Consider the following 13,319-nt stretch of genomic DNA (forward strand, 5'->3'; position numbering starts at 1 on the left):
AATGGCCTCACTCTTCGCTGTAAACTGAATCCAGGAACTGGGTGTTATCGTTTATTTGAAGAGTTACTGAAGGTGTGACCAGGGTGTTGAGCTTCAGGAACCATTTGTTTACATACTTCAGATCGGAATTGGATGATAAGATGGTTAAACTTTGGGTTCAGTTCAAACATTTCTCTCTCTCTCTCTTCACTCAGGCGCTTTGCCAGCTAGCTAGTGACGCGGTGTCTCCAAATTCAACGTTAAATATTCAGTGGGAGCCTGCATCACAGGAACTTCCATGTGGTTCAGGCGCTGAAACTTTCTCCACAGTCCCTCGGTGGAGGGGATTGTTCAGACCACAGGAGGGGCAGCTTGATAGGTGCCCGGGAGGTCTTCCCTTTTCCTTGGCCACTTTTCCAGTTCGGTGCCGCTGGTCAGAATGTGAACAAGAAAAAAAGGGGGTGGGGGGGGTGGAAATTACACACACAGCGGGTTTCTCCCAGATTCAGGAGCAGCAACAGCCATGCCCGCACTCAGAGCTATCAGTCTGCAATCCCTGCTGCTTGCGGTCTGGATCTTACACAGAACAGCAGGTAAGGTGGAGCGGGACCCCAGGATGGAGAGCGGGGTCTGGACAGTGGAAGTTGGGGAGGGGAGAGGTGAAAGAATGGGGGGGGGGGGGGGGATTGGGGTGAGGGATATTGAGGTGGGAGATTTGGGGTGGGGGGATTTGGAAGGGATTGGGGCTGGGGGCATTTGGAGGGCGTGGGGTCATTTGTGGGGGGGGGACTTGGAGGGGATTGAGAGGGATTTGGAGGGTCTGGGGGATTGGGGGGATTTGGAGGGGATTGGGAGGAGATTGGGGGGGATTTGGAAGGGATTGGGGGATTTGGAGGGGATTGGGATGGGGGGATTATGGGTGGGGGGATTTGGAGGGGATTGGGGGTGGGGGGATGTGAGGGATGTTTGGGAAAGCAAGGGGGAGGAAGGTTAAAATGGGATTAAGAAACGAGACACTTCAAAGTCTGAAGACAAAAATCCCCCCCCCTGGCAGAGTGTGCGGGAACCCCCCCCCCCCCCCCCCACACTGGCAGAGTGTGCGGGGACCCCCCCCCCACTGGCAGAGTGTGCGGGACCCCCCTCCCCCCACTGGCAGAGTCTGTGGGACCCCCCCCCCCCACTGGCAGAGTGTGTGGGACCCCCGACACTGGCGGAGTGTGTGGGACACCCCCCCCCCCCCCACTGGCAGAGTGTGTGGGACCCCCCCCCCACTGTCAGAGTGTGCGGGACCCCCTCCCCCTGCTCTCCCACTGGCAGAGTGTGTGGGACCCCCCCCACTGTCAGAGTGTGTGGGACCCCCCCCCACTGTCAGAGTGTGTGGGACCCCCCCCCCCCACTGTCAGAGTGTGCGGGACACCCCCCCAGCTCTCCCACTGGCAGAGTGTGTGGGACCCCCCCCCCCACTGTCAGAGTGTGCGGGGACCCCCCCCCCCGCTCTCCCACTGGCAGAGTGTGTGGGGACCCCCCCCCCCCGCACTGGCAGAGTGTGTGGGACCCCCCCCCCCCACTGGCAGAGTGTGTGGGACCCCCCCCACTGGCAGAGTGTGTGGGACCCCCCCCCCACTGGCAGTGTGCGTGGGACCCCCCCCCCCCACCCCTCTGGCAGAGTGTATGGGACCCCCCCCCCCCAATGGCAGAGTGTGTGGGACCCCCCTACTGGCAGAGTGTGTGGGACCCCCCCCCACTGTCAGAGTGTGCGGGACCCCCACCCCACTGTCAGAGTGTGCGGGGACCCCCCCCCCCGCTCTCCCACTGGCAGAGTGTGTGGGACCCCCCCCCCCCCCACTGGCAGAGTGTGTGGGACCCCCACCCCACTGGCAGAGTGTGTGGGACCCCCGCCCCCACTGGCAGAGTGTGTGGGACCACCATCCCCACTGGCAGAGTGTGTGGGACCCCCCCCCCCCACTGGCAGAGTGTGTGGGACCCCCCCCACTGGCAGAGTGTGTGGGGACCCCCCCACTGGCAGAGTGTGGGGAACCCCCACTGTCAGAGTGTGCGAGACTCCCCCCCCACTGGCAGAGTGTGTGGGACCCCCCCCACTGGCAGAGTGTGTGGGACCACCCCCCCACTGGCAGAGTGTGTGCGGACCCCCCCCCCCCCACTGGCAGAGTGCGTGTGACCCCCCCACTGGCAGAGTGTGTGGGGACCCCCCCACTGGCAGAGTGTGTGGGACCCTCCCACCACTGGCAGTGTGTGGGGACCCCCCCCCCACTGGCAGAGTGTGTGGGACCCCCCCCCCACTGGCAGAGTGTGTGGGACCCCCCCCCACTGTCAGTGTGCGAGACTCCCCCTCCGCTCTCCCACTGGCAGAGAGTGTGGGACCCCCCCCCCCCCACCACTGGCAGAGTGTGTGGGACCCCCTCCCCCACTGGCAGAGTGTGTGGGACCCCCCCCCCCCACTGGCAGAGTGTGTGGGACCCCCCCCACTGGCAGAGTGTGTGGGACCCCCCCCCCACTGGCAGAGTGTGTGGGACACCCCCCCACTGGCAGAGTGTGTGGGACCCCCCCCCCCCACTGGCAGAGTGTGTGGGGACCCCCCCACTGGCAGAGTGTGCCAGACTCCCCCCCCACTGGCAGAGTGTGTGGGACCCCCCCCCCCCACTGGCAGTGTGTGTGGGACCACTCCCCCACTGGCAGAGTGTGTGGGGACCCCCCCCCACTGGCAGAGTGTGTGTGACCCCCCCCCACTGGCAGACTGTGTGGGGACCCCCCCCCCACTGGCAGAGTGTGTGGGACCCCCCCCACTGGCAGAGTGTGTGGGACACCCCCCCACTGGCAGAGTGTGTGGGACCCCCCCCCCACTGGCAGAGTGTGTGGGACCTCCCCCCACTGGCAGTGTGTGGGACCCCCCCCCCCCCACTGGCAGAGTGTGGGGTACCCCCCCAGCTCTCCCACTGGCAGAGTGTGTGGGACCCCCCCCCCCCACTGTCAGAGTGTGTGGGACCCCCCCCGCCACTGGCAGAGTGTGTGGGACCCCCACCCCACTGGCAGAGTGTGTGGGACCCCCACCCCACTGGCAGAGTGTGTGGGACCCCCCCCCACTGGCAGAGTGTGTGTGGACCCCCCCACTGGCAGAGTGTGTGGGACCCCCCCACCACTGGCAGTGTGTGGGGAACCCCCACTGTCAGAGTGTGTGAGACTCCCCCCCCCACTGGCAGAGTGTGTGGGACCCCCCCCCCCCCACTGGCAGAGTGTGTGGGACCTCCCCCCCCACTGGCAGAGTGTGTGCGGACCCCCCCCCCCCCCCCCCCACTGGCAGAGTGTGTGTGACCCCCCCCCCCCACTGGCAGAGTGTGTGGGGACCCACCACTGGCAGAGTGTGTGGGACCCCCCCCCCCCCACCACTGGCAGAGTGTGTGGGACCCCCCCCCCCCACTGGCAGAGTGTGTGGGACCCCCCCCCCCCCACTGGCAGAGTGTGTGGGACCCCCCCCCCCCCCCCGTGTTTAAATCCAATTCACAAACTGGAATCTGAGACTGTCACCTCCCACCGGGAGAATCTTCCAGCAGCACAGAGGGAGGTGGACTGTGGACATTGATTTTCCGGGTGGGTATTGCAGAGTCTAAAGGTTATAGTGGAGGCTTCGGGAGTACTGGTCCCGGGAAAGAGGGCGAACACTGAGCTCTGTCTCCGCATTTGGGGAATATTCTGCTGGATTATACAGACCTGCCGCTGGCAGAATGGGACAAAAGTAGAAAAACTGGAGTGAGAAATTGGGACTTTAAAATCTTCCAATTTCAAAAGAGTCGCCGCTTTGGGGAGTATTTTATTTGAATGTGGTAACTTTCCAGCTGTTACTGTGACCCCCCCCCCCCCCCCCCCCCCAGCTGGAGTGGGCACACGGGGATCTGTCTTTGCCCATTCTGTGCCCTTCCTCTGGTTCAGAGGGGTTTCTGCGGTGCCAGTTCGGAGCGCAATGGGAAGTGTGCCGCAGGTCAGTTTGGAGAAAGCAGCCCGCCCCCGGTATGGAGATCAGGGGAATCCTCTGCTCTTGGGGGCTGTGCTTTGCTGCGGTTAACCGGCTGCTTTTCTGCCCGGCTGATATTTAATTGACCTTTCCTCGCCACGGGCAGCTTACCGATGGCCGCATTTGCGGCTTGTTCTGTATCCCGCCGGCTGGGCTCTGCTGGGAACCATTGAGAAATAAAAGGCAGTGCCCTCCCCAGGCAGGGCATGTCCGTGTGCTGCAGAAAACGGGAATGTCTCCAGTTGTCTGACTACTGGAAGTTTGTGTGGTCCCTAATAGAGTGACTTATTTTTTTTAAATTAATTTTTACTAAGGAGTGGTCGTCGCTGGCTAGACCAGAATGCCTTGCCCGTCCCTAATTGCCCTTGTGAAGGTGGTGATGAGCTGCCTTCTTGAACCGCTGCAGACTGTGGTGTCGGTCAGCGTTCTTCAAACTTTTTTCCCGGGGACCCATTTTCACCAACCGGCCGACCTTGGCGACCCACGCCGGCCGACCTGCGCGACCCACCATTTTCTCTTGCCTTGTTTGCTGCTGACAAAAATGGAGGAAATGGTTTTGGGTCCCTTTGGCTCTCGTACACGCCCCTCCAATGGAACCTGTTGGATGAAGGTGAAGCCTTCCGGTGGCCGAAAGTATGGAGTCTCCAACTGTCCAAAGTTCTGAATTTTTTCCTGTAAAATTTTATCAAATAAACCGCCCTGAACTTGTAAAAAAATAAAATGAGTAAAATAAATGAAAAAAATAAATAAAACCCTCCTGAACTTGTAAAGAAAAATTAATAAACCCCCCCCTAACTTGTAAAAAAAAATAAAATGAATAAAATAAATGATAAAAATAAAAATAAAATAAATGAAAAAATTAAATGAATAAAATAAATGAATAAAAACCACTACAGAACTTGTAAAACAAAAAGCTGCAACCGTTTAAAAAAATAGCGGCCGCACTGCGCATGCGTGCCCGATTATCAGCGCGCATGCGCAATGCGGCCGAATTTATTTTTTAACATGTTTGCGGCCGCTTGCAGCAGGCGTTATGAAAAGCCGGCTGCTGCGCGGGGATTTGCGCGATCGGGAGCACCACGGACAACGGCTCCGTGACCCTGCCCGCGACCCACCTGGGGTCGCGCCTCCGACTTTGAAGAACACTGGTGTAGGTACACCCACAGTGCTGTTAGGGAGGGAATTCCAGGATTTTCCCCCATCCACAGTGAACTAACGGCGATACATCTCCAAGTCAGGGTGGTGAGTGGCTTGTAGAGGAAATTCCAGGTGGTGGGGTTCCCAGGTATCTGCTGCCCTTGTCCTTCTAGATGTTAGCAGTGTGGGTTTGGAAGGTGCTGTTTAAGGAACCATGGTGAAGTCCTTCAGTGCATCTTGTAGATGGTACACACGGCTGCTACTGTACTGCTACTGTGCGTAGGTACTGGAGGGAGTGAAGGTGAAGAGAATGATTCCTTGTTTAAGGTAGCATGCAGGTCACTTGGGGGGGGGTTACATTAAAAAACGGGTTAGGATGCCAAGCCATGTTTAGTGGATGCCCGCTAGAATTTCAAATACTCATGGCCCTTTAAACTGCAGTCCGAGCATCAAGCTCTTGGATGAGATTTCTACCAAAGGTTAGTGGTGACCTGACCCCACACTTGTTTTGCCACATGGCCTACTGCTGGAACACTACGTTATGGAGGAATATACACACTGCCAAGTGATCGCACCCCCAAATGAGCAACACCACAGAGGCTCATTAATTCTGTGCAAACCTGCATTGTACCTAAACGTTACCACAAGCGGGTAAGGCAGCCACCAAGTGCCAACCAGATACTCGGTTGATATTCCCCTGGAAAAGCCAATTGTGAAGGATGTTTTTAGGGATCCTGCTTTGAAACGCAAAGCCAGGCGAGAAGCCAAAGTAAAGTTTGAGGAAAGGTACAAGACAGGGAAGAATAAATGTTTTTTTCCCCAGAAGCTACGATTCAAATTTTATTTCAATATAAATAAATATTCCATTTTTAAAATTCCTACCAATGGTTTTGAAGTGGTCCCCTGGGTAGCATTATCTGCCCATTTCCAGTCTGTGGATGACCGAATGATAAGTGGCTTATTTCAAACTCACTATGGACAATAATAGCTCCTCATTAAACAATGAACAGCACTGGCGATTCCCTGCCCATCTGGGGTTATGGGGAGAAGGCAGGAGAATGGGGATGAGAAAATATCAGCCGTGATTGAATGGCGGAGCAGACTCGATGGGCCGAGTGGCCTAATTCTGCGCCTATATCTTATGGTCTTATGTACAAGTTCTCACATCTACAGCATATCGGCTGCCGAGGAGTTGCTGATCTGTGAATGGGAAAATGCTCCCAAATGTATTTCTCTGGTTAGACATCCCAAAAATGCAACGCATCAAAGCTTCCAAGAGCAACTATCTCGCTCCAGACCTCCAGTTGGTGGTGTAATGCGGGAGGGATCATTCAGACGGTGAAGGCACGGAAAGGGTATTTGAGAACAGGCAAGTTATTTTAATGGAATGCTTCCATTAACCAAATATAAACTAAGGAATGAAAAGCAAAATAATGTGGATGCTGGAAATTTGAAATAAAAAACAGAAAATGTTGGAAAAACTCAACAGGTCTGTCAGCATCTGTGGAGAGAGAACAGTTAACATTTCAGATCTAAACTATCCTTCTGCGCAACATATCTGTAGAAGGACCATTTACATCCCAAACGTTAACCCTGTTTATCTATAGATGCTGCCAGGCCAGCTGTGTTTTTCCAGCATTTTCTCTTTTTATTATAAACTAGGAAAAACTATGGTCTAGAGTGTATACTGGGAATTGTAATGCACAGTGACTGCTTCTAGCCATAGTGCATTAAAGAAACCTAAAGGGACAGTGCTCATCTCCAACACAAATCTAACCATCATCCCTTAACATTCAATGGCATTACCATGGCTGTATACCCTACTATCAACATTCTTGGGGTCACCATTGAGCAGTAACTCAACTGGACTAGCCATATAAATACTGTGGCTACAAAAAGAGCAGATCGGAGGATAGGAATCCTGTGGCAAATAACTCACCTCCTGACTTCCCAAAGCCTGTCCACCATCTCCAAGGCATAAGTCGGGAGTGTAATGGAGCACTCCACTTGCCTGGATGAGTGCAGCTCTAACAACACTCAAGAAGCTTGACACCACCCAAGCCAAAGCAGCCCACTTGATTGGCACCCCATCCGCAAATATTCACTCCCTCCATCACTGACGCACAGGATCAGCTGTGTGTACCATCTACAAAATGCAGGAACTTATCATGGTTCCTTAGGCAGCACATTCCAAACTCCCAACCACTGCCATCTAAAAGGACAAGGGCAGCAGATACCTGGGAACCCCACCATCTGGAGATTCCCCTCCAAGTTACTCACCATCCTGACTTGGAAATATATCACCTCTTCTTCACTTTCGCTGGGGCAAAATCCTGGAACTCCCTCCTTAACAGCACTGTGGGTGTACCTACACCACATGGACTGCAGCGGTTCAAGAAAGCAGCTCATACCATCTTCTCGAGGGCAATTGGAGATTGGCAATAAATTCTGGCCTAGCCAGCGACAACCATGTCCCGGAAATATTTTTTGGTAAAATTAGGCTCTGACAGTAGTTAATAAACTAGACAATTGGAGGTCAGGCAGATCTGTGGAGAGAAGAACAGTTAGCATTTCACTTCCGGAGGGCAGCACGGTAACACAAGTGGATAGCACTGTGGCTTCACAGCGCCAGGGTCCCAGGTTCGATTCCCCGCTGGGTCACTGTCTGGGCGGAGTCTGCACGTTCTCCCTGCATCTGCGTGCTCCGGGTGCTCCGGTTTCCTCCCACAGTCCAAAGCCATGCAGGTTAGGTAGATTGGCCATGATAAATTGCCCTTAGTGACCAAAACAAAGGTTAGGAGGGGTTATTGGGTTACGGGGATAGGGTGGAAGTGAGGGCTTAAGTGGGTTGGTGCAGACTCGATGGGCTGAATGGCCTCCTTCTGCACTGTATGTTCTATGTGAGTCATACTGGGGCTGTTTAGCACAGGGCTAAATCGCTGGCTTTGAAAGCAGACCAAGGCAGGCCAGTAGCACAGTTCGATTCCCGTAACAGCTTCCCCGAATAGGCGCCGGAATGTGGCGACTAGGGGCTTTTCACAGTAACTTCATTTGAAGCCTACTTGTGACAATAAGCGATTTTCATTTCATTTGACTCGAAACATTAGCTCTGTTTCTCTCACCACAGACGCTGCCAGACTGACTTGAGGTTTCCCTGCAATTCCTCTTTTTATTTCAGATTTCTAACATCTGCAATAACTTGCTTTTATCTGAGCATTTCAGGTCTGTGACCATTGTGATGAAGGATCGCAGACCGCAAACAAAAACGCAAACTCTTGTTTTTATCTCCAAAGACGCTGCCTGACCTGTTGAGTATTTCCAGCATTTTCTGTTATTCCAGATTCCCAGCATCTGCAATATCATAAGTTTGCTGAAGTATTTTTCCTCTGGCAGAATAGCGAGTGCAGAACAATCAAGTTTGACATGAAGTCAAAAATACATTGGTTGTGGAGCTGTGTATGACCGTAAAAGGGTTCAATTAGAAGCAATGAAGAAACAACTAATATACAAATTCTGCATAGCTTGCTGAGCAACACTTCAGTGGAGGCCAAATGGAACTCCATGGAAGGTATGATGCTGAAGGCATGAAAGTTAGTTACTTTTCTGAAATCAACAAGCTCAGTCTAAATGAATATGGCCCTTAAATATTTGAACAAACATATTAGGAAAAAAAATAAACAGGGTAAATAGTCTTGGCACGGAGATAGGAAAAGAGATTTGGAATGAATATTTAAGAAATCCCCCAAAAAGTAAAAGATTGAACAGAAATACAAAAAGAAAGCTGGATAAAGATTACAGAGACTGAGCAAATCAGTAAAAATCAATGTATTTTCCAGTACTATAATATAAGAGGACAGGCAATAAAGTGCTTTGAAGGGTTTTTCTATGTTGAAGATGTTATTTTAATGTGATTTGTTGTCTAAAACCTTAATATATGTAACTATTTGAAACCGAAAATGAACGCAAGTGGTAAGTATCCTGACTGATCCATTCCTTCAACTGGGAAGTGACCAAATGATAAAATTGATTAAAATATACAGGAAATATACATTTTTAAAACAGAAGGGCCAGCAAAAGCAGAATACATGTGACCCTCGATCCACAGCAATGTGGTTGACTCAAAACTGCCACCCCCCCTCCCCCGAACTAGGGATGGGCGAAAAGTCCAGCCGGTCCCATAAAAGAATGAATGAAATACATTAGCCACTGCTTCAATGAAGTGACGACACAGGGTAACTACAGGGAAGTCCCATGTTGACTTCCAAATGGTATTTGACAAAATCGCACAAAGAGGCTGCGAGCTAAGTGTTCGTGATCCAGACTAAGATCTGAAAATGGGTAAATCATTGAGCAAAGGGTTGGGAAGAATGAGTGTGTGTGAAAGGAATTATGTCGGGGTAGCTAGAGACTGGTGTTGAGCCCATACCATTTCCAAATTTAAACAAGTGACCTGGATTCGGAAACTGAATACAAAGTGGCCAAGTCTATGGATCATGCTAAAGGAAGCGATGCAATGAATTTAGAGAAGGCTGCTTGGAAATTACTGGAAGAGTTGGATCAATAGATTAGGGAGAAAAATGGCCGATGTAATTTAGGTGGAGTAAATGAAATTTAGTGCTGACAAATGTAAAATACTGCATTGTAAAGGAATAAAAGCTAAATAAACTGATTTATTCTCGAAACGGTGTTGCAATAGCTGCTGAAGAAACTGAAAGAGATCTAGGATTCTTAGTTTAAAAAAATGTATTTATGGGATGTAGGTGTCGCTGGTTAGGCCGCAATTATTGCCCATCCCTAGTTGTCCTTCAGAAGGTGGTGGCAAGTTGCCTTCTTGAACCGCGGCAGTCCTTGAGGTGTAGGTACACCCACTGTGCTGTTAATGGAGGGAGGTCCAGGATGTTGCCCCAGCGACAGCGAAGGAACAGCGATATATTTCCAAGTCAGGATGCTGATTGACTTGGAAGGGAACCTCCAGCTGGTGGGGTTCCCAGGTATCTGCTGCTCTTGTCGTTCTAGATAGTAGTGGTCATGGGTCTGGAAGGTGTTGCCTAAGGAACCTTGGTGAGTTCCTGCAGTGCATCTTGTAGATGGTGCACACGGCTGCCACTGATCGGCGGTGGTGGAGGGTTTGAATGTTTGTGGAAGGGGGAGCAATCAAGCGGCTGCTTTGTTCTCAGTAAACGTAGCACTGAGAAGGGGGCATTTCAACATTGGGTAATGGTATAAAATGGGTGATATTGGATTAATCATGCAGCACAATTAAATTTTGTTCCCATTTAAACTAGGAGATCAGAAAATAGTGAAAGATGTGGAGTAGGTTGCCAATTCAATATTGGCCATTTTATATAATCGCCCAAAATCTTTGGGGGCGTTAAACGGCAGTGGGGTTGCGTTCCCTGCTCATGGCTGGTTCAGGAAAACAGTAAACGGAAAAGATAATCCTGCGACATTACTTTACATTCCTGTATGCCCCGTGGATATAAGAGATCCCTTGCGCTTTCTTGAAGAAGTGCGGGGGAGTTACTCCTAGTGTCCTGGTCACAATTTATCGTTCAATCAGCATCACAAAAACAGATTACCTGGCCATTATCACATTGCTATTTGTGGGATCTTGCTGTTCACAAATTGGCCACCACAGATCCTACATTAAAACAGTGACTGCACTTCAAAAGTACTTCATTACTTGTAACACACTTTGGAGTGTCCTCAGATTGACTATATATATATATATATACTATATATAATATATACTATATATATGTCTTTCATTCTTCTGACAGTGGGGATAGGCAATAAAGATTCAAGCTAAGGGGGCTGGTTTAGCTCAGTGGGATAGACAGCTGGTTTTGATGCAGAACAAGGCCAGCAGCGCGGGTTCAATTCCCGTACCAGCTGCGAATTCTGAATTCTCCGTCCGTGTACCTGAACAAGGGCCGGAATGTGGCGACTAGGGGCCTTTCACAGTAACTTCATTGCAGTGTTAATTAAGCCTACTTGTGATAATAAAAAGATTATTATATTATTATTAGTAAAATGTGAATTAAGGGAAAAGGCCAAGAAATTTTTCTTTATACAAAAATCGATCAACACATGGGGCTGACATTCAGGAAAAGTAGTGCGGGGGGGGGGGGGGGGGGGGGAAGAAAACAAACTCCTGAATCTTGTGAAGAAACAATTGAATGCTACAATGTAGTGAGTTGAGGATCTTTCTGGTTGAATGAGCTAAGATGGGCTGAATGGGCTTCCTCATCTCTGTTCTTTACTGAGGTGAATCATAGAAGGGGAAGTGACCAAATTATAAAATCAAATTAAAATATACAGGAAATGCATTTTCAAAACTTTGCTGTAAATAATACAATTGGTGAGCAATCGACACTTTAGAAACATCAGTCACATAGGTACATTGGTGTATTGAGCTGAAGCATATTATTTGGACAGTATAGAAAGAGCTCCACTCTGTTTCTTTCTTGTGCTGTACCTGTTGTACAAGCGTCTAATGGAAAAGTGTAAAGGATCCTTCACTCAATAACCTGTGCTATATCTGAGCGGTGAGCGTGTGTCAGGCAGTGTAGTTGGAGCTTTAATCTGCAAATTGACCAGGGCTGTACCTACCCTGCAAGTGCTTGATGCGGACATTAAATATCTAAAATAGAACGCACTCCATTTCCTGCATTAACATTCACACAACATTCATCTTCGCGAGAGGGAAAAAAATCCTTAAAATTCTTGTAGAGCACTTTCCAAAGGCAATTCTGTGTATTCAACTACATCATTAAGTTCACAATAATGTTTAGCTTTTACAAATAAATAGTAAGTAACAGCTGCAATCCGTTATGTGCTGTAATTGTCTCACTGACTGGGTGCACTGAGCGCTGTTACTAATTATACACATTGTCCTAGATGACTCTTTAATTTGGCTAAAAGTTGCAGAGGCAATTATTTTGTTTTAGGCCCCAACCTTTTAAAGTGACAGTAACCCAGTGATTGTAGGGTGACCAGGGATACATAGAATTCCTACAGTGCAGAAGGAGGCCATTCGGCCCATCATGTCTGCACCAGCCCTTCAAAAGAGTACCCTCCCTAGGCCCAATCTCCCACCCTATCCCTGTAGCCCCACCCGACCTTTGGACGCTAAGGGGCAATTTATCATGGCCAATCCACCTAACCTGCACATCTTTGGACTGCTGGTACATCCAGATCTGGTCATGGTAACCTTGCCTGGAGGTTTCATGAATTGCTCACAGTGATCTGTGGGGTTGTCATTCTTGGAGGTTCTTTCTGGTTGCACTTGGGGTCTTGTCATTGATGCAATGGGACTGCACAGTAGCAAGAAACCGGAGCATCCAGAGGAAACCCATACAGGCTTGTGGAGAATGTGCAAACTCCCATAGTTACCCAAGGTTGGAATCGAACCTGTGAGGCAGCAGTGCCAACCACTGTACCACCATGCCACGACAAAGGAGACTGTCATAACCTGAGGTTAAGCAGATCATGGGACACTTATAGACTGGCAGAAATACTCACTCCCCCACTGAGAGGCAGGGGCCCCTTCTACATCCTGTATAAAACCAGAGGGCCATGAACTGTGAGCTGGACTCCTGTAGTGGAATAACTGCTCTGTACTCTTGCTGCATTAAAGTGTTGGATCTCGGTGCTCTGCTTGTGTTTGCTCTTGCTGAGGGGCCTGACAACAGACTGGGTGTGTTGCCCCCAAAAATCAGTCTGTGGCCGGCGTTCACCCAGGGCCATCTGTTGCAAATGGAGCTAGACACCGGAGCAGCGGTGTCGGTGGTCGGCTTTAAAACTTTTGAAGATATTCGAAGGGGGCATGAGTGTGGATCTATCTAAGACTACGGTTCGTCCCGCTTCCTATACTGGAGAACAACTACGCATTGCTGAAATGACAAAGGTTCCCGTAGTGTACGGTCACCAGTAGGCCCAATTACCTTTAATGGTGGTTAATGGGGATGGGCCTAGTTTGTTGGGCTGCGATTGGCTCCACCATTTACCCTTAGATTGGAGCTGAATTCTATAGGTCGGCTTGGGCCATTTATGTCCTGTTTTGGGGACGTTTCCCAAAGTATTTTGCCCAGGACCCGGCGCCATTAGAGGGACAGTAGCAAGGATTCACATTGACCCCTCTGGCCCAGCCTTGATTTTTCTGGGCCCGCTCTGT

At 50.6% G+C, this 13,319-nt stretch overlaps 1 protein-coding gene across 1 annotated transcript in view; it reads left to right on the forward strand.

The window, feature by feature from the left end:
- The first annotated feature begins 258 nt into the window (after nucleotides 1-258).
- vwa1 (von Willebrand factor A domain containing 1) overlaps nucleotides 259-13,319 on the forward strand; it is an 80,535-nt gene continuing 67,474 nt past the window's right edge. Inside the window, exon 1 of the mRNA XM_072478246.1 lies at nucleotides 259-572. Within this exon, the coding sequence (XP_072334347.1) occupies nucleotides 503-572 (70 nt within the window). The 5' untranslated portion in view covers nucleotides 259-502. The remainder of the gene's footprint in view (nucleotides 573-13,319) is intronic.

This window comes from Scyliorhinus torazame, chromosome 16 (genome assembly GCF_047496885.1).
Source record: "Scyliorhinus torazame isolate Kashiwa2021f chromosome 16, sScyTor2.1, whole genome shotgun sequence".
Taxonomy (NCBI): Eukaryota; Metazoa; Chordata; class Chondrichthyes; order Carcharhiniformes; family Scyliorhinidae; genus Scyliorhinus; species Scyliorhinus torazame.